The sequence below is a fragment of the Microtus pennsylvanicus genome, chromosome 13 (assembly GCF_037038515.1).
Source record: "Microtus pennsylvanicus isolate mMicPen1 chromosome 13, mMicPen1.hap1, whole genome shotgun sequence".
NCBI lineage: Eukaryota > Metazoa > Chordata > Mammalia > Rodentia > Cricetidae > Microtus > Microtus pennsylvanicus.
The window spans coordinates 63,592,105-63,616,973 of record NC_134591.1 but is presented as its reverse complement, the minus strand read 5'-3'; the positions used below and the strand labels follow the sequence as shown (position 1 = coordinate 63,616,973).

At 49.7% G+C, this 24,869-nt stretch overlaps 1 protein-coding gene across 1 annotated transcript in view; it reads left to right on the top strand.

Annotated features, from left to right (window-relative positions):
* Positions 1-21,463, top strand: part of Oprd1 (opioid receptor delta 1) — a 40,522-nt gene extending 19,059 nt beyond the window's left edge. The window contains exons 2-3 of the mRNA XM_075945645.1: positions 9,222-9,571; positions 12,552-21,463. Of these exons, the coding sequence (XP_075801760.1) occupies positions 9,222-9,571; positions 12,552-13,093 (892 nt within the window). The 3' untranslated portion in view covers positions 13,094-21,463. The remainder of the gene's footprint in view (positions 1-9,221; positions 9,572-12,551) is intronic.
* The last annotated feature ends 3,406 nt before the right edge of the window (positions 21,464-24,869 follow it).

The following is a 24,869-nucleotide window of genomic DNA, read 5'->3' as shown; positions in this document are numbered from 1 at the left end:
AACGCAAATAACCCACTAAGTGGTCAGACCAGTCCCAAGAATGCCTTGTACTAGGAAAGGAAGTTTCTCCCATCTCTGGGCTCCCAGGGTCAGGCTCTTGGCACTCTGACCGGCTACCCCGAATTTGCCTGGGGAGGAAATCCTTCTCTCGATTTAGTGTGCGTGAGGGCAGGTTTTGAGTTGAGGAAACCCAGTTCCCCAGACTCCACGGACCATTATGAAGTCCCTGTGGCTCTGGTTGTATGGATGAGCAAAGAGGTTCCCTCACAGAGCACACCCAGTCTCCATCTGAAGAAGAAAAAATGAATAGATACCCATCCTCCCAAATTACAAATAGAAGTGGTACCCATCCTCCCAAGTTATGAAAAGATGTGGTACCCATCCTCCCAAGTTACGAATGGAATTGGTACCCATCCTCCCAAATTATGAAAAGATGTGGTACCCATCCTCCTGAGTTAGGCTGGTTTGACAGAAGAATGAATGATTTCCGGGCTCAGGAGGGAAGGTGCTCAGGCCCTTGGCATTCTAAGAGGAAGAATGCCGCAGTGGCTGTTCCGGAGCAAGTGCCCAGGCAGCTATATAATTCAAGATCAGCTAATGGGGATTTTTGACTTGAGGGAAAAAGATTTCCTAAAAGCACCGAAGAGTCAATAGTGGTTCAGACAGAGCTTTCTCTGGGTCTGGTCCAGTGGGTGGTATTTTTTTTTCCAGTGCTGAGGATAAACCCAGGGCTCTGTGCATGCTAAGTAGGTGCTTTACCACTGAGCCACAACCCAGCACTACAATGAAAGATGTTCAACATCATCACTCTTCTATGGCAGACTCAGTGGCTTGAACCACGTGACCAGGGAGCTGGTTCAGCAATTAAGAGCCAGAGGACCCAAGTCCAGTTCCCAAACCTCTCAACTGCCTATAACTCTAACTCTGGGGATCTGATACCCTCTTCTGGCCTCCTCATGAAACACACATACACCTACACATAAGTTAAATCTTTTTTAAAAAGCCCAAGTGCGGCCAGGTGGTGATGGTGGTGCGTGCCATTAATCCCAGCACTCAGGAAGCAGAGGCAGGTGGATCACTGTGAGTTCGAGGTCAGCCTGGCCTACAGAGCAAGTTTTAGGATAGGTTCCAAAGCTACACACCCTGTCTGGGAGAAAAAAACAAAACAAAACAAAACTCAAGTGTATAAACAGACTTCAGTTTGTAATAGGGGACAGAAGGGGTGGTGTGGCAAAGTGGTTAGCGGTGCCCGGGCTTGACTGCCAGAGTTAAATGCCCTCTTGATATGCTAACCGGACACACAATCGGGAAAAGTCACTTTATCTGTGTGCTTTAGTTTTTCTTCTCAGGAAGAGGTCAGTATGCGTTTTAGAAGGCTCTAAGTGACAGAGATGCAACTGAACAGGGTAAGGTATGGGATTGATGGGGTAGGAGATTGGCTGTCCACAAAGGTATTAAGACCCTTATTGCCCTCTCCACCCCACCTATGCCCCTTGCATGGCCAGGTGATTATCCCCTCCCCCTACAGGACAGCAGGGCTTTTGCCCTGGGGAGGACTGGACCCAGGGTCAGCAAACTCAGAGCCAGAATGAAATGCCAAATGGAACCGGGAGGAGCCCATCAGCCCCTTCCCCAGCTCTGTAACCACAAGTCCCTACAGGGTCTCATGTAGCAGGCTGGCTTCATGCTCACTATATAGCAGAGGATAACCTTGAACTCCTGATCCTTCTGCCTCTACCTCCCAAGTACCAGTGTCATTGCCATGAGCGTCTATGCCCAGCTCTAGAAACGGATGCTTACATGTCCTCGGTGTGGAAGTCCCTTAGAACCAGTCCCCACAGGGCTAGTTTTCAGGATCCTCCCATGAATCCTCAGGCTCACAGCTGCCAGCTCGTTATTCAGCTTCTGCTCAACAACCGAATTTTAGTCCAATCTTAGCAGACAGTTGAAGGGACTCTCCAGGATAAAAGAGAGGCCAAAGCAGACAGGCCAGCTACAGCCTGTCAATGCGGGCTGACAATGCAGAGCGGAAGAAAGCATAAACCAGAAATGACCAGTGTCCCCGGAGAGTTAAGAGCTGTCACTATGGCCATGACACAAGAAGCTGTAACTGTTAGGAGAGAAGGAATAACGAGAGAAGAAAGCACTGGGAAGATAAATCGCCAGAGTCTAAAGTTTTAACAAGTAAACAGAAAGTTCGAGAGATAACAAAACTGTCATTCTCTGGAGGCTATACCAAAAAAAGACCTTATAAGAAAGTTAGAAGGCCAGGGTGGGAGGTGGTTGAGTGTGCAACAGCGCTTGCTGTATAAGCTGGAGGACCTGAGTTCGCATCTCTGGTGCTCATGTCGGAGCAGGGTGCCGTGGCAAGTGTACTTAGGCGGGAGGGAGGCAGAGGCGGGCAGGTTCCAGGGGCTTTCTGGACAGCCTGTCTAGCGGAACTGTGAAGCTCCAGGTTCGGTGGGAAACCCTGTCTTCAAAAATAAGGTGGAGATTGGTAGAGAGGAACCCCCGAGGCCAACCTGTGGTCTCCACACAGACATGCATGTGTGAGCACCCCTTGCTCTCACAAATATCAGGAAGGAAGAAAATAAGTCAGAAGACCAATGCATGAGGCCTGTTTTATACAACGGGATATGAATCTGCAGACTGCAAGTGAAAACGAGTTCCCCAAAAGCACCACGTCACCAACTGGCAGACGACTAGGCTTAAAGGGAGCATTCTAGGAATTTTAGGGTAAGGGGGTCAGATCACATCAAGAATCAGAATGGTTCCAGTACTTCCAGATGCTGCAAGGCAGGCGATGAGCGGCCTATGTACTCAAAGTTCTGATGGGAAATTATTTCCACCCACGATCATATTTACATTCAAAGGAATTAGAAATCAATATAAAGACAATAGCAGAGAAAGTGATAAAACCTTTGCCACCTATAAACCTTTCTCAGAAGGTGGCTACAGGACGTGCTCCCCCAAAATGAAGGCATGAACCCGATGCAGGGAGACTTTGGATCCAGGAAACCAGGATAGGTAGCTGGTCTGAGATAGCATCCAGCCTCAGGTGCAAACAGGAGGAGGTAGGGTCTAGAAGGGAGCTCACAGGAAAATAAAGCAATACATAGATGATATGGCTAAATAGAGAAGCATTTTGCAGGTCTGATGAAGTTTAGCAAGATGCACATAGAAATAAACGAAAGGAGCATTTGAAGCCTGGAGCAGAGGTGCAAACTCGTCACCTCAGCACCCAGGAAGTGGAGACAGGAGGATCAGGAGTTCAAGGTCATCCTCAGTTACATCGAGGTCCAGGCCAGCCTGGACCAAAATGGGCTTTCAAAAATTCAAACTAATAAAGCCAATGATGAAAAGGAGGCTGCTGACTTTAGGGGGGAAATCTGCACAAGGATGTAAATGGGCACGTGATGTCCTCTTTGATACAGAAGCAGACAGTTGGGTGTAAGTGTATATGTGATGTGCTCTTTGATACAGAAGCAGACAGTTGGGTGTAAGTGTATATGTGATGTGCTCTTTGATACAGAAGCAGACAGTTAGCTGTAAGAAGAATGTCAGTCCTGGGTTGCTGAGGTGGCTCAGCAGGTAAGGTGCTGCTGCCAAGCCTGACGGCCTCCACGCAGGTGAAATTAGCCTGCAAGCGTGGGCGCACCTAGAGTCTCAGCAGCTGGGTGAGAAGGTCGTCTACAAATTAGAGACCAGTCTGGGCAACATAATGAGACTCTCTATATAAATATTAAAACATATGATAATTACACAAACACATACACATAATGAAAAAAGCAAACCCTGGATGTTTTTCTTTTTTCTTTTTTTTTTTTTGGTTTTTCGAGACAGGGTTTCTCTGTAGTTTTTGGTTCCTGTCCTGGAACTAGCTCTGTAGACCAGGCTGGTCTCGAACTCACAGAGATCCGCCTGCCTCTGCCTCCCAAGTGCTGGGATTAAAGGCGTGCGCCACCACCGCCTGGCCCTGGATGTTTTTCTAAAATGCTTATCTGGTTCTCTGGGCATAGAGAAGACTGAGCCCCCTGCAGGTGGTGGGGTCGCGACTCCTGGCTTCAGGACGGACTTGGGTTAAAATGACAGGGTTTGAAAAGTGGAGCAACCCAGGACTGCGTCATAGAATGCGAGGTCTGCATCATAAAGCTGGGCAGACTGTGAGGTGAGACACGAACCTTTGGTGAGTACAGCCCCTGAGATTCTGGGGTTGTCATTGTCTTGCTTAACCACATGCAAAGTCCAAGAAGTATTGTCTAAAGATGACAAATGAGAACATCATCTAAGCATCTTCTTTTTTTTTCTTTTTTTTTTAGTTTTTCTGAGACAGGATTTCTCTGTAGCTTTGGAGCCTGTCCTGGCACTAGCTCTTGTGGCCTCGAACTCACAGAGATCCACCTGCCTCTGCCTCCCGAGTGCTGGGATTAAAGGTGTGCGCTACCACCGCCCGGCTAAGCATCTTCTTTTACATTTTTTATTTTTATATTTTATTTATGTGTTTGAGTGTCTTGCCTGCATGTATTTGTGCCATATTTATGCAGTACCCATGGAGGCCAGAAGAGGGCATCAGATCCTCTTGAAACTGTAGTTCCAGACAGCTGTGAGCCACCATGTGGGTGCTGGGAATTGAATCTCTTGAAGAGTAGTCAGTTCGCTGTACTGCTGAGCCATCTCCCTAGCCCCAGGATATTAAAAACATCTCTTTGTGTATGGGTGGGGGACATATGTGCCATGTGTGCCTGAGAAAGTCAGAGGGCAACTTGTACAAGCTGGTTTTTACCTTCTACTATGTGGGTCCTGGGGATGGACCTCAGGATTTGAGATCTAACAGTCGAGAGAACAGATAAAGCCTTCGCCGTGGATGCCTGCGGGGAGCAGGACGGAGGAGAGAGAGGACAGAGAATGGTGTTTACACTCTGACACTCTGCACTTTGTGTTATATTGGCAGCAATATGATTTTATAATTTTTTGATGCTTGTAGTTTGGAAATTGGTCCACCAGACAAATGGTTCACAGAGGTGTGTCCCAGGAAAAATAGCTTGCTAGATAGCCCCACTGAGGAATCCACACGTGACAAGACATGGGAAGGCATGCCGGTCTGCGGGGCTGCTGGTGGGGACTGTGGAAGTTCACATAGTGGGTCACGCAGATCTGCCTTTCAGGGGTGACACCCCGAGCCCTGGTATAAGACATGATACTTGTCTGAGGGAGCCTGCTGCTTCCAGGGAACAGAATGGTCCAAATCCTCTAACTCGGGGAACCTAGAGAGGCCAGAGTTCCTGGGAGTAAAGAGAATTCTGTCAGGGAGAACACGAGACAGTGGCGTGTGCTAGAAAGACGGAAGCAGCCCAAGAGAAGGTGATTGGAGTGGAGTTAAGTGGAGTGGCAATACACTTGACTGAGGAGGATGGCAGTAAGTCCAGAAGTCCTGAGGGGGCGCTGGGCTTGACGTTTCTGAGGAATAGCAGAAAGGTCAGTGTGACCCAGGACATTCGTCAGATAGATCTGGAGAGCCTGGACCCCAGAGGTAAGGTTGGAACCCACTTATGGAACATAGGTGGTGTTTTGGGGAGATCCTGGGGGTTGAGAGCAGAAATGGGGTGCGATTTGTTGTCTGGCTGGAGCAGGGGCCTAAGGAGGCCACCAGGGCAGGGCGTGGCTATGGAGGACAAGAGAGAAGGAGGCCCTTCAGCCCCACGTGGACCAGCCCAGCAGCCTCGGCTCTCACTCACCAGCAGCCCAGCCCCCTCTGGGGATGGAAGGATCCATCACAAATCAAAATAGCAGGCAAAGAACAGCCTCGAATTGTTCCGTGTAAGAGCAGAGAAATTAGACAAGTCAGCTGCGGGCTCGAGACCGCCTCCCACACAGCTGTGATCCACAGCCTGATGAAGACACTTCCGAGACTCGCAATTCTCCGAGCGAAAAGTTTCTCTGCTCCAGACCCAGAGCAAAGAGTAGTTATTTTGGGTCTTGGAGGACAATGAGGGGAGTCTTTTTTTTTTTAACTAAAAAAAAAAAGCCCTTATCTGCTGCATCACAGATAAGTTTTAACAGAGGAAAGTTTGGTTAGCCCTTCAGAAACACCAAGTACCAAGCAGGGCCTGGTGAGTGCATGCCTGCCTTTAATCCCAGCACTTGGGAGGCAGAGGAAAGTGGATCTCTGTGAGTTCGAGGCCAGCATGGTCTATAGAGTGAGTTCCAGGACAGACAGGATTCAAAAAACAAACAAAAAGAGTTCAGTGGGGGCTGGAAAGATGGCTCAGTGGTTAAGGGCACTGACTGCTTTTACAGAGAACCTGGTTTCAATTCCTAGCATCCATGTGGCATCTCACACCTGTCTGTAACTCCAAGATCTGAAACTCTCACACAGGCAAAACACCAATGCAAATAAAATTAAATTATTTAAAAAAAAAAGTTCAAGGTTATCCTTGGGTATATAATGAGCTCGAAGCCAACTGGGGCTACTTGAGTCCTTATCTCTTATCTTTCTGCCCCATCCCCAAAAAAAGGAAAAGGAAAAAGATTCAGAGACCAAGGACTACCTTCACCATCTCCGGAGGAATCTAGACTCCTGAATCCCACCTCTGATCTGCTGGACTTTTTTTTCTTGTGGTACCAGGGATCCAAGCAGACACTCACTGTCCCCAGTAAGCTCCCCTGTAGCCCAGGTCTGCTAAATCTGAGTCTGGAGTTGGGGTTTTTAATTCTTAATTCATTCTTAATCAGCACACCTTTACTCCAAGCAGTTATTTCTGAATGCAAGCGTCAGAATCACTTTAGTCGAAGCTTAAAGCCCATTGTGGGAGAGACAGGGCAAAGGAAACACAAAGAAACATCCAAACCCATCACCTGAGGTCACACAACCAAGCATGGCGTCACAGTGAGAACCAAAGGCCTCCTGACCACCGCCATGCTCTCCTGTCAAGTCTCCTGTTCTTCTCTTTCAGTGTGAGTGAGGATGCTCAGTGGTGTCTTTGATTTTGTTTTGTTGGGAGAGGGTCTCAGGTAGCCTAGGCTGGCCTTGAGCCCTCTCTGTACCCAAGGTTAACCTTCAACTCTTAATCTTTCTACTGGACCCTGTTTCCAAGTGCTGGAATCACAGGTGTGACACCACCATACCCAAAGGCTTTGTTTCTTTGTTTTTCCAAGACAGGGTCTTGCTATGAAGCCCATGCTACTCTCAAATTTGTAATCCTCCTGCCTCAGCTTCCTGATGCTAGGATTACAATGATGGGTACTCACTTTCCCCACTCTCAGAGACTTCCAGCTCTAACCTGAAACATGAGGAATCGCTAATCCCAGCCTGCCCTTCCCTTTCTTACCAGTCCAAGGTGTAAGGGCGATTCTTACCTTGCCCCAGTGTGGCTGTGGCTTTGTTTGTTTTGTTTTTTTGGAAACAGGGTTTCTCTGTAGCTTAGGAGCCTGTCCTGGAACTCCCTTTGTAGACCAGTTTGGCCTTGAACTCACAGATCCGCCTGTCTCTGCGGGGATTAAAGGTGTATGCCACCACTGCCCAGCAAGTGGCTGGGTTTTTATGAAGCTGGTGCTGCTCCAGAACAGCCTCCTCCATACCACCACCCTGTACCCAGCCCAGGCCCTGTACCTAAAGGACCACGACTGTATATGCTGGTCATGCAAGGGCTTGCTGCATCGTGGATGGCTGTCTGCAGCCCAGAGCGTGAAGTATGCTGGGAGTGTTCAGGGCGTCTCACACCCTGGGTTACGATGTGTGACGGTGAATGTGTCTCACCTTCCTCACAGCGCGGGGACAGGAAAGGGAATGAACCATGGTATTCGCAGTGGGATGGGTCCAGTTGTGTGGGGTTAGGAGGCCTGAATGGAACCAAGAAAGAACCAGAAGTCCCGGGCTACCACAGAGGACACTTCAAGGTGTAAGGTCCCAGCAGAACCCCTCACTCAAAGCTGAGCAATCATATTCCCCAAAGACTAGGAAAATGGTCTAATTCCCAACTGCATTCTATACAGATGGATAATACCCCGGGGCGGGTAAGAATGGACCTCCAAAAGTTGTCCTCTGACCTCTGCTGGGCAAGGCCTCTGACAGCCGAGCTGCACCCTGCCTGTGTCCTGAGTGTATAAATCCCTGGACTCAGAGGTGCATTATATATCCATTCTATACATTCCAGATTCTATAGATTCTATTCTATACATCCCGGGGCTCCGGGCTACATTATATATCCATTCTATACACTCCAGATTCTATAGATTCTATTCTATACATCCCTGGGCTCAGGACTACATTATATATCCATTCTAAACATTCCAGATTCTATAGATTCTATTCTATACATCCCTGAGCTCAGGGCTACATTATATATCCATTCTATACATTCCAGATTCTATAGATTCTATTCTATACATCCCTGGGCTCAGGGTTACATTATATATCCATTCTATACATTCCAGATGCTATAGATTCTATTCTATACATTCCTGGACTCAGGGCTACATTATATATCCATTCTATACATTCCAGATTCTATAGATTCTATTCTATACATCCCTGGGCTCAGGGCTACATTATATATCCATTCTATACACTCCAGATTCTATATATTCTATTCTATACATCCCTGGGCTCAGGGCTACATTGTCTATCATCTCACTAAATTCTCACAACCTTACATTCCCTGACCCTGACCCCTTTCCTTTTTTTTTTTTTTTTGGAGGCAAGGTACCATTCATTATGAGATTCTCCCTGGAGCTGGCGTTATAGGCAGTTGTAAGCCACTTGATGTGGGTGTTGGGAATCAAACTCAGGTCCTCATGTCACATTCATTGTCATAGGTAGCTCAGGTTGACCTTGAACACATCATCTTCCAGCTTCAGCCTCCCCAATGCTCTGATCGTAGGCTCCAGAGAGATCCTTACTCATCTGCCTCTGGGAGAAGGAGTGATGGTCAGCTGGGTGGTGCAGGGCCCCAAGCCCACCTTGGCTCCCAACCTTATTTATTTATTTATTTATTTATTTATTTATTTATTTATTTATTTATTTTAGGGAGGGCCTCATGTAGCCCAGGCTGGTCCTGAACCCCCAGTCCTCATGGGTTAGCTTCCTGAGTGCTGGGATTGCAGGCATTGACACCACACTGGGCCAGCCCCTTGTGTATTTTTGATAAATTCCCTCTACTCCCCCGGAGTAATGAAAACCGAAATCCACGAGGTGGGTAGTCACCCGTGCTCTTCCTTCTAAGGTACACTAAGTTGAAGACCGCCACCAATATCTACATCTTCAACCTGGCCTTGGCTGATGCGCTGGCCACCAGCACGCTGCCCTTCCAGAGCGCCAAGTACCTGATGGAAACGTGGCCGTTCGGGGAGCTGCTGTGCAAGGCGGTGCTGTCCATTGACTACTACAACATGTTCACCAGCATCTTCACCCTTACCATGATGAGCGTGGACCGCTACATCGCCGTCTGCCACCCGGTCAAGGCCTTGGACTTCCGAACGCCTGCCAAGGCCAAGCTGATCAACATCTGCATCTGGGTCCTGGCTTCCGGTGTTGGGGTCCCCATCATGGTCATGGCAGTGACCCGACCGCGGGGTAAGTGCGCGTGCGCGAGGAAGCTGCAACCGAGGCCCGACCACCTGTTGACCTCTGGATTTCCAGGGCGTTTATTTGGGCAAGTGGGAGGGGTTACAGAGCAGCGAAAGGAGTGGATTGGCTAGTGGGGTGGAGAGTCAGCCAATGCGGAGTGTGGGTGGTAGACTGCTGTGAAGATGAACGACTGGTTGGTAGGTTGCTGGCCAAAAGGAATCTATAATAGATTTACGGACTGGCTGGCCAGGACTGCGAATAATACCGGCCAGGGAGATGCATAAATGGCCAAGGTATGATTGTCACTGGCCATTCAGCAGCAGAGGCTATGGACTCTGCAGGCCCATCCTAAACTCCCATTTATCCCACTTCTGAAAACCACTGGGGGGCCTGGAGAGATGACTCAGTGGTTAAGAACATACACTGCTCTTTCTGAGGACCCGAGTTTGATTCCCGGCACCCATATCAGATGGCTAACAACTGCCTGTAACCCCAGCTCCAGGGGGAATCTCACACCTCCCAACCTCTGTGGACATGTGCATTCATGTGCCCATCCCCTCCCCCCATACACATAATTAAAAGAATAAAAATTTAAAAAGAAGACAGTTGGAAGTTGGGTATCTAATACGTACAGGGCTCTAATCCTGGCACTCAGGAGCTTGAGGCAGGAAGGTCTTGAGAGACCAGCCTGGGCTGTGTAGTAAGAACCTGGAGAGAGGGACTTCTGGGAGGATGTAGTTCAGTTTGTAGAGAGCTTGCCCAGGATGCACAGAGCCCCGGGATCAATCCCCAGCACAGATCAGGTGCTGCATACCCATAAACCTTGCAAGAAGATCAGGAGTTCATGGCTAGCTTTAGCCCACCCTGGGCTACCTAAAACCGTCTCAAAAACAAAGAAAGAAAAATAAGGAGGAAAAAAATACCATTGTCCAAATGACCAAAGCAAGACCTAGAGAGTGGTCCACAGGGAGTGGCCGACAGTTGCATCTCCTGGGGTATCTGTACTCGTCTCTGTAGCTGCTGTAACAAACATCGCCAACCCATGGAAGTTTACTTCTCAGTCCACTACAATCCACTGGGTAGGAGGATAGTCTGGGGGTAACCCAGGCTCCCAGGGAAGGTGTCCAAGTCTTCCACTCTTGCTGTCTGGTCAGCGCATAAATAAGGAAATCAGGAGAAGTCTTAACCACTCTTCAGTGTTCTTGCCCATCCCTTCCTAGTGCTGACTGCCCTCATGGCCCCACCATGACGTAAGGAAGGAAGGGTGCCTATGCATTAGCAGCCAACCTCTGAGCCCTATCTCCTCATAGACAAGGCAGGAGATACCTCTCCCCTTTCCCCTTCCCCTCCCCCTCCTCTGACTGAGACACAATGTGGTGATACGTGCCCGTAACCCCAGCACACAGGTGACTGAGAAAGACCCTGAATCCAAGGCCACTTTATATTATTTATCCAGACCCTAATTGAAAGAAAACAGAATCAAGCCGGGTGGTTTAGTTCCAGCCTCCCAGGCAGTCACTGGATGGAAGTTGGCCTTTGACCTAAAGGCTCCTGCCCTCAGGTCTCTCCTTTCTTTTGGTCCCTGGGTAGAAGTCTGTAGAAGCTTGATCCTCATGGTAGGGAAAGGGAAGAGGATTCGTGGGAGATGCCGTAGACACCTTGACGGCCACAAGGGCAGATCCCCAGCGCCATTATACAGCTTTTGAGCAATTGCTTTTAACTGAGCAGCAGGGCCCATTACTCAACGTCAGCCTTCAGTTTACGCTTCATTAACTGCAGCCTTGCTGGAAGCCGAGGCAAAAGGACCTCACTCCTCCCTCTCGGAGCATCATCGCTCACATGACACACTGGTCCTCAGTCATCCCCGGGGCTCCTGACAGCCTGAAGGACTCCAGCCCCCTTCTCATGTCCACTGTGTGGCTCCAAGAGATCTGGAGCATCCCTTGGGTCAGCTTCCGGCCTGCATCAGAACCCTAAGACATCCTCTGAGACGCTTGAGTGGCCCAAGCCTGTTCCCCAGGAGCAGGATGCTTCCCTTCCTCTTTCTACAGTGCTGGCTGTTGGGAAGGGCTCTACTGTTTTATTTTGCTTTTGGACATAGTCTCAGTATGTACCTTTTCCTAGCCTTGCACTTGGGATGCTCCTGCCTCAGGATCCTGAGTCACCGGTGGGACTGGAGGTTTGAGCTGCCTCGCCTGGTACAGGGTTATGGTTGACATTAACTGAGATCTGCACATTGTCCTATAACCTCCACATGTGTATGTGGCAGATACACACAGAGAACAAATATATCTAACCATTACTAAAGAAATGTGCCTTTGGTAGTTAGCCCCACCGTAAGGAAACTTGAAGACAGCGAGTAATCTGCCCAAGGCCATACACATCTGGGCTGCAGTTAGACTCCTAACCTAGGCTTTTTTGGTGGGGGGGGTGTGTGGCAGGAGGGAATCTTATATAGCTCAGGCTAGCCTAGAAGTTACTGTAGTCAAGGATGGCCTTGAACTTCTGCTCCTCCCTGCCTCTATCTCCTGAGTGCTTGGGTTGTAGGCCTGTGCCATCAGGTCAAGTTTATACAGTGCTGGGAACTGAACCCAGGGCGTAGTGCATGCTGGGCACTCTAGCAACTGAATTACATCTCCAGCCCTAACTCACACTCAGAATCAATCATCCGTACTAACCAACCCACTGGAGCGATTTTGGAAATAGGTAGGAGGGGAGTTGCTGAGTTAGCATCATGACTGCCCTTACCAGGCTGCGATAAATTATTAATATCGTCCAAGGACATAGGGGCTTACATACGGCTGAGAGAAGACACAGAAGAGGACCTCCCAGGTGAGGAACAATTCTGGGGTCTTTAAGCATAAGAAGGAGTTCAACAAGTAAAGGGACAATCTAGGCATCAATCATCTTGAAAGGGAACAAGTAGACAGGGCCCCTTAGGCACACAGACCTCTGACCCTTGTCTTTCCTTGTTTCCCGGTCTCAGACGGAGCAGTGGTATGCATGCTCCAGTTCCCCAGCCCCAGCTGGTACTGGGACACGGTGACCAAGATCTGCGTGTTCCTCTTCGCCTTCGTGGTGCCGATCCTCATCATCACCGTGTGCTATGGCCTCATGCTGCTGCGCCTGCGCAGTGTGCGCCTGCTGTCGGGCTCCAAGGAGAAGGACCGCAGCCTGCGGCGAATCACACGCATGGTGCTGGTGGTGGTGGGCGCCTTCGTAGTGTGCTGGGCGCCCATCCACATCTTCGTCATCGTCTGGACGCTGGTGGACATCAATCGGCGCGACCCACTCGTCGTGGCCGCGCTGCACCTGTGCATTGCGCTGGGCTACGCCAACAGCAGCCTCAACCCCGTACTCTATGCCTTCCTGGACGAGAACTTCAAGCGCTGCTTCCGCCAGCTTTGTCGCGGGCCCTGCGGCCGCCAGGAACCCGGCAGCCTCCGCCGTGGCCGCCAGACCACCGCGCGTGAGCGCGTCACCGCCTGTACCCCCTCCGATGGCCCTGGCGGTGGTGCTGCCGCCTGACCTCCCGCTAAGCACCCCACCCAAGTGAAGTGACCTGGCGGCCACACCGAGCCCCCTGGGAGGCCCTGGCCACCATCTGGGCAGCTGGAATGGGGCCTGCGCAGAGGGGTGGCCTCCAGCAGGGATGGGACCTGAGGGATCCAAGGCTATGGGTTGGAGGGGTGGGGGGCAGAGCTGGCAACTCCAGAGAGAGAGTGACACCTGAGGCTCTAAACTGGATCCTTTAGTCAGGCCTTTCCAATGGGGCAGAGCTTCAAGACTTGGGACAGCCACAGGCTCTGGCCTTTTGAACACCCAGTTTCTGTCCAAGACCTGAGGATTCCAGCTCTAGAAACCAGGAGGGGCAGAAAGGATGGTGGCAGCGAGACTCTGGGCTTTTGTATTATGGGGAGCAGCCTCTTCTTTAGAGAAGGTGAAGGGACCCAACAGGCAGTCAGGAAGGGCACTTTAGGGTCAGGAGATAAACGCACCCCATGGGGCGGGGCGGAGGTGGGGGGCTCAGTTTGGAGAAGAGAACAGACTCTCACCGCGTTATAACTAACCGACCGACTAAACTCGCTGAGGCTAGGTCCTATTTAATTCTTTATATAAAGAATACAAGCTGGCCTGATGGGGCAGGTTTGTGTAATCCCAGTCATGCTGGAGGCGCAGGCTGGAAAGTTAAAGGCCAGCCTGGGCACCTGAGTGTCTAAAAATTAAAAGTAAAGAGGGTTGGGGGTGTAGCTCAGTGGCAGGGTGTTTGTGTGAAGTTCTGGGATCAATGAGACAAAACAAACAAAAAACCCTCCGAACAACAGCAAAAACAAACAAAAAATAAACCGTATGGGTGACTCTGAATTGAATAGCATCCACGGCCTGGCGACCCCGTGGGGCTGGGGACAGGTCGTGGGGCAGAAGCAGTGGCTCCGTGGATACTGGAGCAAGGCCCCCAGAATCTTTGAGGCTCAGGAAGGAGCGAGAAGATTCGGGGACTCCAAAACCCAGCAAGCCTTAGTGTCGAGAAACGGAAGTAGAGCTAGAACAGCGGCTTAGGGCTTAGGTGCACTTGTTATTATCACAGAGGACACAGATTCAGTTCCGAGCCCCGCCTGGTGGCTCACAACCATCTCCAGTCCCAGTATATCTGATGCTCTCTTCTGACCTCTGTGGGCACCAGGCACGAACATGGTGCACATACATACATGCAGGAAAAACACTCATAGACATAAAATAAGTCTTTAAAAAAACATGTGGCCAGGCAGTGGTGATGCATGCCTTTAATAACGGGAGGATGGGGCATGCCAGCCCCGTCTACAGAGCTAATTCCAGAGCAGCTAGGATGGAACGCTGTCTCAAAATATCAAAAAAAACAAAACAAAAACAAAATGAAGCTGGGCATGGTGGCACAGGCCTTTAATCCCAGAACCTTGGAGGTAGAGGCAGGAGGATCTCTGTAAGTTCGAGTCCAGCTTGATCTGCAGAGTGAGTTCCTGTCTCAGAAAACAAAAGTGTGTGTTGGGGGAGACTAGACAGAGAGGCAGGCTTCTGCTTCCAGGTTAGTTGTGGAGCCTGAGGGTGGATACTTTTGGAGTTCCTAGGGCCTTAGTGTCTGGATCAGTGCTGGAGCCCAAAGACCCCCCTTGTTTGAGCATACCATGTGTGGCACCTTAGCGTGAGTGGGGGTTATCAGAACTACCAAATACTTGGACCCTTGATAAGAACCTGGAAGAATTCCCTCCCTTTCCTCCCCTGCCCATCTGATGTCGGGAGTTAGTGGCTCTCAGGGACTGGAGCTGCCCAAGTAGGAGCCAACTTTGAAAGCACTGAGGTAAGAAGGTTTTTTTTTTATAGCAATGACATCGGCATGGCCCTTTGCTGCCTCTCTGTTTGCCCCCTGGGTCTCTCCTCTGCCCTCGCTGCCCCCTTCAAGCTGCTGAGGGTGGACAGAGGAACGCATCCAGGCACTCCTGGATCCCAGCTCCCCTGGATGTCATTGTTTCCCTTGTCCCCCGCGCCTCCCCCACTGCCTGAGCAACCTGCCTGACTCCGTATTGAAGCAGCCTTCTGACATCCTTGTAAAAACAAATTTAATTCTCTTCCTTTTTTGGGACAGATGGAAAGAAATTGACGCCTTTGTCTCAAACAAAAAAAAAAAAAGGAGAGAGACAATATACCTCTTTTCTTCTTGACAGCCATTTCTTTGGAACAAAAGCTGGAGGCTGTCACTCCAGCAAGGACTGAACCAGCCTCCAGGGAGGCAGGAGCCCATCCTTTACTCAGTGGGAAGTCCCTAAAAGCCTAGAACCTTGGGATCTCCGTACCCGGGATGCGGTGTAAAGGTCACCACTGACATCAGGCTGGTTCAGCCACCATAGCCCGCAACCCAGCCACATAAATGACCCTTGCCACCCACATGGACACTATGACCAGAGATTCTGTTTGAGTGTGGTGGTGGTAAGGTGGTTACCATGCAAAAGACGACACTCGCTATTGGAGAGTAGCAGGGGAAGGGGACAAATACGCAGGGGCAGACTCCAGAAGCAGGTGTAAGACACAGGAGTAAGGGCTGTGTGTCTTCCTTGCAAGGACTCTAGCCTTGTGTCCCACCCAGGGCAGGCTGTAGAGCTGCTCTAGTTCCCTCATTGTTCTTGCCTGTGGAAATGAGAACACACTTTATCTGTCTGTCTGCCTGTCTGTCTGTCTGTCTGCTTATTGAGCTAGTGTCTCATGTAGCCCAGGCTGGTCTTGGACTCCTGGTCTCCCAGCTGGAGCCTCCGGAGTGTAGGTTTTAAAATCGTTTAAGCATTGATTGATGGATTGTGTCTCTGTAGGGGCATTGCTCCTGCTACAGCGCAGATGTGGAGGTCAGAGGACAGTTTGGGAGAGGTCGTTCTCTCTTTCTACCACGTGGGTTTCTAGGGATTTGAACTCACGTCATGAGGCTTGCCAGCAAGGACCTTTATCCACTGAGCCCAATTTAATTTTTGTTCTTTTTATTATTTGTTTGCATATGTGTGTGTGTGTTTGTGTGTGTACACACTGGCAAGCTGTGGCACCCCCCAAGTGCTTAGATTATAGGCATGCGTTACCACATCCAACAAGATCTGGCTGCTTTTTCCCCCTTTCGGTACTAACAGACATTTGTCCCGGAATCAGCTGATGCTGGCCCAGACCATGTGTGGTCAAGGTAACATAAGCACATTGAAGTCTTCCTTCACTGGGCACTCTGGGCACTGAGACTCAGAAATCAGTCAGCCATGCCTCTTCTCTCGGAGAGCTCCAGCCAGTGCTGGGAGGCAAATCACTCACAGGGGATTGCATGCCGGTATGACAAGTAGTGACAGCCCCAGAAGGGTGTCCCAGGGAAGTGCCTGTTTAACGAAACATGTGTTTGCAGCAATTCTCTAGGGGGTGGCAAAGGGCCAGGGGGTTTTAAAGGATGCATAGGAGTTGGCTACCAAGAAGGCAGACAGTGGGGGAAGCATGGGTAGGTCCATGAGCATGGCAAAACCACATGCTTTGAGCGGGCGAAGCCGAGAACCAACCAAGTGCCATGGAGCACCAGGCTTGGTGCCAAGTGCTTTGTGCACAGTGACTCAGCTCTTCCTCTCAACAGCAGAGGGGGCAGAAGTAGCACAACCCCCCATTTGTCTGTTTGGTTTTTGGTTTTTCGAGACAGGGTTTCTCTGTAGCTTTGGAGCCTGTCCTGGAACTAGCTCTTGTAGACCAGGCTGGCCTCAAACTCACAGAGATCCGCCTGCCTCTGCCTCCCAAGTGCTGGGATTAAAGGTGTGCGCCACCACCGCCCAGCTGTTTGTTTTTGAGGCAAGATCTCACTATGTAGCACCGGTTGTCTTGAAAATGCTATAGAGACCAGACTGGCTTCAAACTCAGAGATTGGTCTGCCTCTGCCTCCCGAGTGCTGGGATTAAAGGTGTGCACCTTATTGGTTAGTATCCCTATTTGATGTGAACATTGGGCTCGGAGAGGTCACGCTGATATCCCCCGAGTCTTAGACTGTGTCAGGAGTGGCTGGACTCAGGCCAGAGGAACTGTAGAGAAAATTCCCAGGTCCACGTTTGCTGTGAACTGTGGGCATCATTGAAGTAGGAAGACATCCCAGCTACTGCCGGAACTCCAGGATGAGGCTTTTGAAGACTTCACAAAATGGGAGAAAAGGGCAATTTCCCGTGAACTTTTGTTCCTCCTTAAGTTCTCCAAATCTCTGCTTTTCAAAATGTACCATGTGCGGTGGATTTTTAGAGCTGAAAACTGACAGTGTAATTCTAGACTATCACAGGGCGCTTCCTCCCCGAAATTTCCATTCCTTTCTCTCCAGGAGGTGGGAGGAAAGATTTTGCCTTTTGGTTTAAAAATGCCGTACAGTTTCAGGCTCTTCTGGATGTCCTAGAACTCCCGATGAAGGCTAGAATCTGAAGTTGGCTCTCCCTATCGGAGCCTCGGTTTCCCTACCTGTAGAGTGGACTTTTGGAGACAGCCTGTGAGGACCGATTAGGTAATGTATATGTAGCCATAGGGCCTGCCACCCAGCAAGGTGCTGTGACTGGAAAAGTGGAGCTGGAGTGGAAGGTCAGAGCCCAGGACCCAGAGGGTGCATTCGTTTCGAGAGTGGAGAGAGGAGACCGGGAATCTGGCTGGGGGACCCCCTTTTCTTCTAGCTCTGGAGCCCCCATGGAGAGTAAGAAACTACTGGAGCAGCAGAAAGAATAAGGGGAGAATTGCTGTCATGGAAACAGGAGGAGGAGGGCGTTCCCAGAGAGAGGGAGAGATGGATAATGTCAAGTATAATAGAGAGGACGGGGTGCAGAGGGCAGGAGGGTAATGAGAGTAAACCAGAGACCTCAAGTTTAGTTTCCTACATGTCCTGAGTGACCCCCAAACCTGGCTCTAAATCTCAGCCCTAACGTTAAATAGGCCCATGAACTAGCAAAGGATTTGCCCTCACCAAACTTTCTGTTTTCCCCTACATCTAAGACAAGAGAATGGGTAATCCCTCATACGGTGGCTGGTGTCTAATCAGCCTCTTGGGTTGGTTAAATTCATGGCCACTGTAGCAGCTGGGTCTTAGGCAAGTCATGTCACCTTCAAGAGTTCCTTCTGGGCACTTAGATACTGCAAACTGAGTGCCTGCAGAAGTTCCTGGCACATAGTGGACCCCAATACAGGTTCTAGCGATTCTGTGGGTACCAGAGCTGCCTGTTGTAAGGAAGTTTGCTTGCCTTGGAATTTGAAATGCCTGGCAAGTTGGAGATGGGCGTTGGATACCTGGAGCATTGCTGGAGCAGCAAGTACCCCGGCCTAATACCTCCTGGTCCCAAAAGCCAGTCTCCAGCTCCCAACATCAGTAACAGATTCTGAACTTAGAACTGCAGAGCCATACAAAGCGAGGTCTGGAGACTCTAAACCTAGACAGTGAGGTGAGTCCTGGCCTCAGTGCTTACATACCAGCCGTCTATGGAACAGGGTAAGAGCAGATACTGCTCTTCTGGAGGACCTGAGTTCAGTTCCTGGCACCCAAATCAGACAGCTTACAATTGCCTGTAGTTTTAGGGAATCTGACCACTTCTGTCTTTTGCAGGTATCCCCATATATGTAGTATACACTTACAGAGGCATATACATACATACATACATGAACTCTATGCATGTTCCCCCCACCTTCCTTCATTTATTTATTCATTTATTTATTTTGAATCAGGATTCCATGTAGCCCAGGCTGACATCAAACTCACGAAGTAGCTAAGGTTGACCTCTAATTTCTGATTCTCCTTCCTCCACCTCCCAAGTGCTGGAATTATAGGTGTGTCCAACCACGCTAGCTCTCATTGGTCTATTCACTTTTTATCCCATGATGTTATACAAGGCACTAGGATTCACTGTTTATCCCGTGGTGCTACGGGAGGCACTAGGCAGGTTGTCCTAGCTGCTAGGAATGATGTGAGAAGCTGGGTGGTGGCGGCTCATGCCTTTAATCCTAGCACTCAGGAGGCAGAGGCAGGAGGATCTCTGTGAGTTTGAGGCCAGCTTGGTCTGCAGAGTAATTTCCAGGACAACCAGGGCTACACAGAAAATCTCTGTGTGAAATAAATAAATAATAAGACAAGCAAAACAAAATAAAAAAAAGGGGGGGCTGGAGAGATGGCTCAGCGGTTAAGAGCATTGCCTGCTCTTCCAAAGGTCCTGAGTTCAATTCCCAGCAACCACATGGTGGCTCACAACCTTCTGTAATGAGGTCTGGTGCCCTCTTCTGGCCTGCAGGCATACACACAGACAGAACATTGTATACATAATAAATAAATAAATAAATAAATAAATAAATAAATAAATAAATAAATAAACCCAACCCTGAAACAGACAATAACTATAAAAGAAGCTTCCTTGGCAAGTGAAAGGAAAAAATGGGCTCAGGACCTCCCGGGACCACATTCTCAGAAGAAAGGAGATTTAGTCATCCTAGAGGGACAGAGGGCAGGGAATAAGAGACAAAGACAGGAGACAGAGGATGAGGGAGAAGGGGAAGGGAACAGGAGGCAGGGATATTTGTCCCAGAGGGACAAAGGACTGCTTCAGGATAGAGAGGAGGCAGACGTGGTACTAGGGAAATGGCAGTTTATAGAGGTACAAGGATAAACCTGTGTTAGGATGAGGTGCTTAATTTTAATTGGGCATGTTAATTAGGGTAACCAAAGGGGGCTTCTGATTGCTGGACTTCAAAACTTCGATAGCTGGACCTTGGTAGTCAGCTCAGGAGGAGGAAGTGGCCAAATAAGGGAATAGACCTTGGTGACCAGCTTTAGGAATGTTATCTAACAGTTTTTTTAGCAAGGCAGAAGGAATCTGGGAGAAGGGCAAGGCCTGCCAGAGCCACGTTTGCCACGCTCGAGCTGGCCAGAGTCCCTTCAGTGAGAAATCGAGGCGATTTAAAAAGAAGGTGTGAATGAGAGGCCTTGCAAGATTTGGTCATGGAAGCTTCTAGCAATCATAAGCGGCAAACGCTCAACAAGTGGGTGTCTTTTACTACCTTATGTTTAGATTTTCTAGACCAACCCTTGCTTCTCTCCTTCTCTCCTCTCCACCCCCTTATTTTCTTGATAAGATCTCTGTGTAGTTCAGGCTGGCCAGGATTCGAGATCCTCCCAAATTCTGGGATCACAGGCACGAGCCACCATGCCCTGCCACCTCTGTTTCTCAGTGCTGTGGGCAGGTTAGCAGCAAAGGACTTTTACTTGTAACTGTGTCCTTGGGGAAGCAACTTCCAAAAGGATTTCCCCTCCTGTGTTCCTGTCCTCTTTTGTCCCTTCCTGAGACCCAAGAATGAGGAACAACCTAGAGGGAAGAGAGGTTGCTGGTGGCCTTTGGCTGAACAACTTAGTCACAGAGAGACGGAATCTCTTGTAGGCATCCATGCAGGAGGTGACACCCAAGATGGAGGCAGGGAAACATGGTTTTACCTCATTGTCCTCTACTTCCTTGCTGTTGGGCCAGTATCTCTCTCTCTCTCTCTCTCTCTCTCTCTCTCTCTCTCTCTCTCTCTCTCTCTCTCTCTCTCAGGGCCTCTGCATGATGGAGCAGTAGAGGTTGAAGTTAAAGGATTCCAAGGAATCTGCCATCCTGAGAGAGAAATGAGATCCCCCCCTACCACTTGTTCCTTAACCCTCCCCCAAAACAGACAACTATTGGTAAAAATCCCGGGAACTTATCCAGAGATGGAAGAGCATGTGGGGGGTGGGATGGGGTGATGTTTGTCATTGACGTTGTCCCGTTTGAGGGTGAAAGAGGCAGATACGGCAGAGACAGAACCTGCCTCACACTCTTGGTTTTCGGTCTACCCCAGATCCCATCCCAGTACTAACATCCAACTTCTGTTTTCCCAATAAAGTTCTCCACATTTGCGTCTCTGAATCTTCCTTTCTGTGCTTTGTGTTTCTGTGTGTGAGGTAAAGTCCCACTGTGTAGTCCTGAATTCACAGGAACCTGCCTGTCTTTGCCTCCTGAGTGCTGTCTTTGTCTTGTTCTTTTTCTAGTTAGTGGTCTATTACTAGTGTTTGTGTATGTGGGAAGGGGGTTTGTGCCATGGTACACGGTCGACTTTCCAGCCGACCTGTGCAGATCTTGTCTGCGGGACCTGGGATCTGAGAACCTGAAAGAACAAGGCTGAATAGAGTCTACTGCTGTCGGCAGCCTGACTTCAGTTCCAGTGCAGTTTATACATCGATGTAACAGAGAAAGCAATGGGCTAAGGGAGGTTGTTTGAGTTCAGAAAAACATGATCAGAAAGAACATGTAAACAAATGTCAGTTAGCACATACTAAATATTAACAGAGCAGCCCTTGCCCAGAACGTTCTCAGGACAGACAATTTAAACATAACTGCCTGGCATGTACTATAGATATCTGGGAAAACATGAACACAAGGCAGAAGGCCATATCCAGATTCAGGGTACACTGACCAGACTGGGTTCTATAGCTGTGTTCTCACATCCAACAAGAGTAAACATGTCTTATAAACTGAATGCAAATGTCACAGGAGGCACGAAATTATGCCCAAGCACAACCCAGGGAACAAAATGCCTTCTGCCTTTTTTCCTGGAGTCTCTCTCACAATTCCCAAGGCCTTGTTCACCGTGTGTCCTCCTCCTCTTCCTCCTCCTCCTCCTTCTTTTTTTAAGATTTATTTATTATGTGTACAACATTCCGCCTCCATGTATGCCCACACGCCAGAGGAGGGCACCAGATCTCGGTACAGATGGTTGTGAGCCACCATGTGGGTGCTGGGAATTGAACTCAGGACCTCTGGAAGAGCAGCTAGTGATCTTAACCTCTGAGCCATCTCTCCAGCCCCTTCTTCCTCTTTTTTAGTTTTTCCAGACCGGGTTTCTCTGTGTAACAGTCCTGGCTGTCCTGGAACTCTTTCTGTAGACAAGGTTGGCTTGAACTCACAGAGATCCACCTGCCTCTGCCTTACAAGTGCTGGGATTAAAGACGTGTGCCACCACCGCCCAGCTCCATGGGTCGTTCTTATGACCGTGTTCTGACAGTACACGTGTAGAGATCAGAGGACAACTTTATGGGGTTTGTTTCTCTTTCTGCCCTTACATAATGGCAGGGGTTTTTTTTTGTCAACTTGACATGAGTTAGTCATCTGGGAAGAGGGAACGCCAAGTAGGCAAGGCTGTGGGTCATTTTCTTGATGTGGGAGAGCCCACCCTATTGTGGGTGGTGAGCAAGCCACGGGGAGCAAGACAGTAAGCAACAATCTTCATGACCTCCGCTTCAGTTCCTGCCTCTAGGTCCCAACCCTGACTTCCTTCCGTGATGGAGTGTGACCTGGGACATGTAAGTGTTTGGTCAAAAGTGAGACCCCAGCCCCCTGACACCCCTATATCCAAGGACTCTGGGATGTTTGGGTTGGAAGCGTCACAATGGAGCAGAAATGGAGCAGGGAGCTCCGTTTCAAGCCCCCTCCCCTGGGAGTCGCCTTGGTCCAGACTCCGCCTCCAGGAAAGCCCACCAAGCAGTGACCTCTCCTCAGGGAGGGTCAGGACCACTCCCACAGGCTGTTTAGGCCGCCACCCAGAAAAGGTACACATACCGTCTCGGACTCCCCTACTCTCTGTTCCTTGCCATGCTTTCCTGGGCCACCTGGGGGCGCTGCATTAAACATGGGCATTTTTTATTCTGTCTAATTTGGTCTAATTGGAATCATTTGCATCAGCAGAGGGGCTTGTCTTAAGAAAAATTCCTAATAGTAAGCAAAAAAAACAAACAAAAAACCTTTCCTCTCCAAGCTGCCTTTGTCCCTGGTATTTATCACAGCCATTGAAAGCAAACCAGGGCACACGGGCTCTGGGGATTGAACTTGGGTTGTCAGGCTTGTGTGGCAAGTGTCTTTGCCCACTGACAGTCTCTTGGTGGCCTCCTCTGACTCTCCTTTTGTTCTCCTTCCATGGTCCCTTGTAGGAGTCAGCCATGAGAAGCTAAATAGAAACAGACCACCCAAAGGAAGTTCTTTACTTCCAACCATTATCACCTGCCAGAGTAGGACTCAGCCAAGTTTAATGGAGGCCTGAGTCCCAGTAGTTTACCCTGAAGCGATGCAAGAAGAACCACAAACTGAGATTACCCGAGCACCACCCAAGAACAGACCATCCAAAGGAAATGCCTAATGTTCCAACCTCTGTAGAAAGGATCACCTGTCAGCACACACTCACCAGGACACCCCTAGACAAATGTCAGCCAGTCAGGGGTCCTGAACCTCAGAAGCCCCTCACCCCCACCTTTCCTACTATAAAAACCCAACTCTAACTGAGCTCGGGGCTCTCCGATTATTCCAATACATTGGACACACGGAGAGACCAAGTTTGCAAACTTGTATAAAATAAAGGCTCTTTGCTTTTACATATGGGACTTGGTTTTCTTGTTGATTTCTGGGGGGACTTCACGGATCTAGGCATAACAGCTTTATGACCAGGCTCTAGTAAGAGTGTGGCAGAGATGCCAGATAATGCCCAGGGATGCAGGGATGCACTGCCCCTAGAACCCTAGCCTGATGGAGGAGAGAGACACCACAGGGGTCTCTGTAGGCACTCCCAAGAGGCTGACCTGGCCCTGTTCCCCACCCTTCTCTGCCATTCTAATCTAGGTCTCTTTCCCTAGAGCCCTGCCCAGCCCCCATAAGCTTCCAGGACGTCCTTTCTCCCAAACTCCTCCCTTTCAGTCCCTTGGAAACAGCACCCTCTGTGTGGCCAAGGCAGCTAGGGCAGCATGGGTACTGGAGACGTTAAACCTGAATACGCCAGGAGAAAGACCAAATCCACGACTGTCCGATCAGAGGAAGCTTTATGTTAGAGATGGTCCTGGGACTGGCCAGCTGCCTGTCTCACCCTGAGTCAGGATTGCTTAGAAAGCAGCCCCTTGCTGGCTTTTTGAGGTCCCTTTTGTAGGGAAAGGTTGAGAAGAACGGAGAACAGCTGGAAGCTGTTTGCAGGGGCGGGATAACCGGCTGTTAGAAAAATCCAATGGAAGGTGAGGATAGAAGCAAGAACACACATCATGTGGAAGGGGAGTCGTGTGCTGTGGGACAGGTGGTCACGGGTGTAGATTAAGGTGTCTTGAGAACATATGTTGTAAGGCAAAGGGCAGCCATACATCACGGGGTCATGAGTTCAGCATGGCAAAGGATGGTCATACATCACGGGGTCACGAGTTCAGCATGGCAAAGGGTGGTCACACATCATGGGGTCACAAGTTCAGTGCAGGCTGAAAGACGTGCTTTGCAGGGTGCATTAGGTATAGGAAACAGAAACCTATTCTTGTAAGGTATGGAGACTTAACGATGTAGTTCCCGTTCTGGTTCACAGAAACCCTGCGGGAAGAGAGCAGTTCTCCTCTGCCCCCTTCCTAGTTCCCAGAGGACTGGTTGTTCCTACTGGTTACTAAGTAACTCTGGGACAGACTTCCTCCTTGACCCAGATCTGCCTCTCCATCACCCCTGACTCAGCCTTAGGGGCCTGGGTAATGACGTCAAGAATCCTCAGTGCAGACTGCAGGGGGGAGCCAGCCCAGGGCGGGGTGGGGCTGTTTCCTTGGCCTCACCTTGCTCAAGAGACACTCTGACCAAGGAGATGTCACAGAGGCCTGTGAGCTCTTCCTGGAGCCACTCCGTTCCCACCAAGGCTGGGAAGAATAGCTCTGAAGGTTCATGTGAATGTGTACGTTTGTGTGGCAAGTTTGAGAACATGTAGGTGCTTACGCAAGCGTGTGTGTGCAGTGATTTCT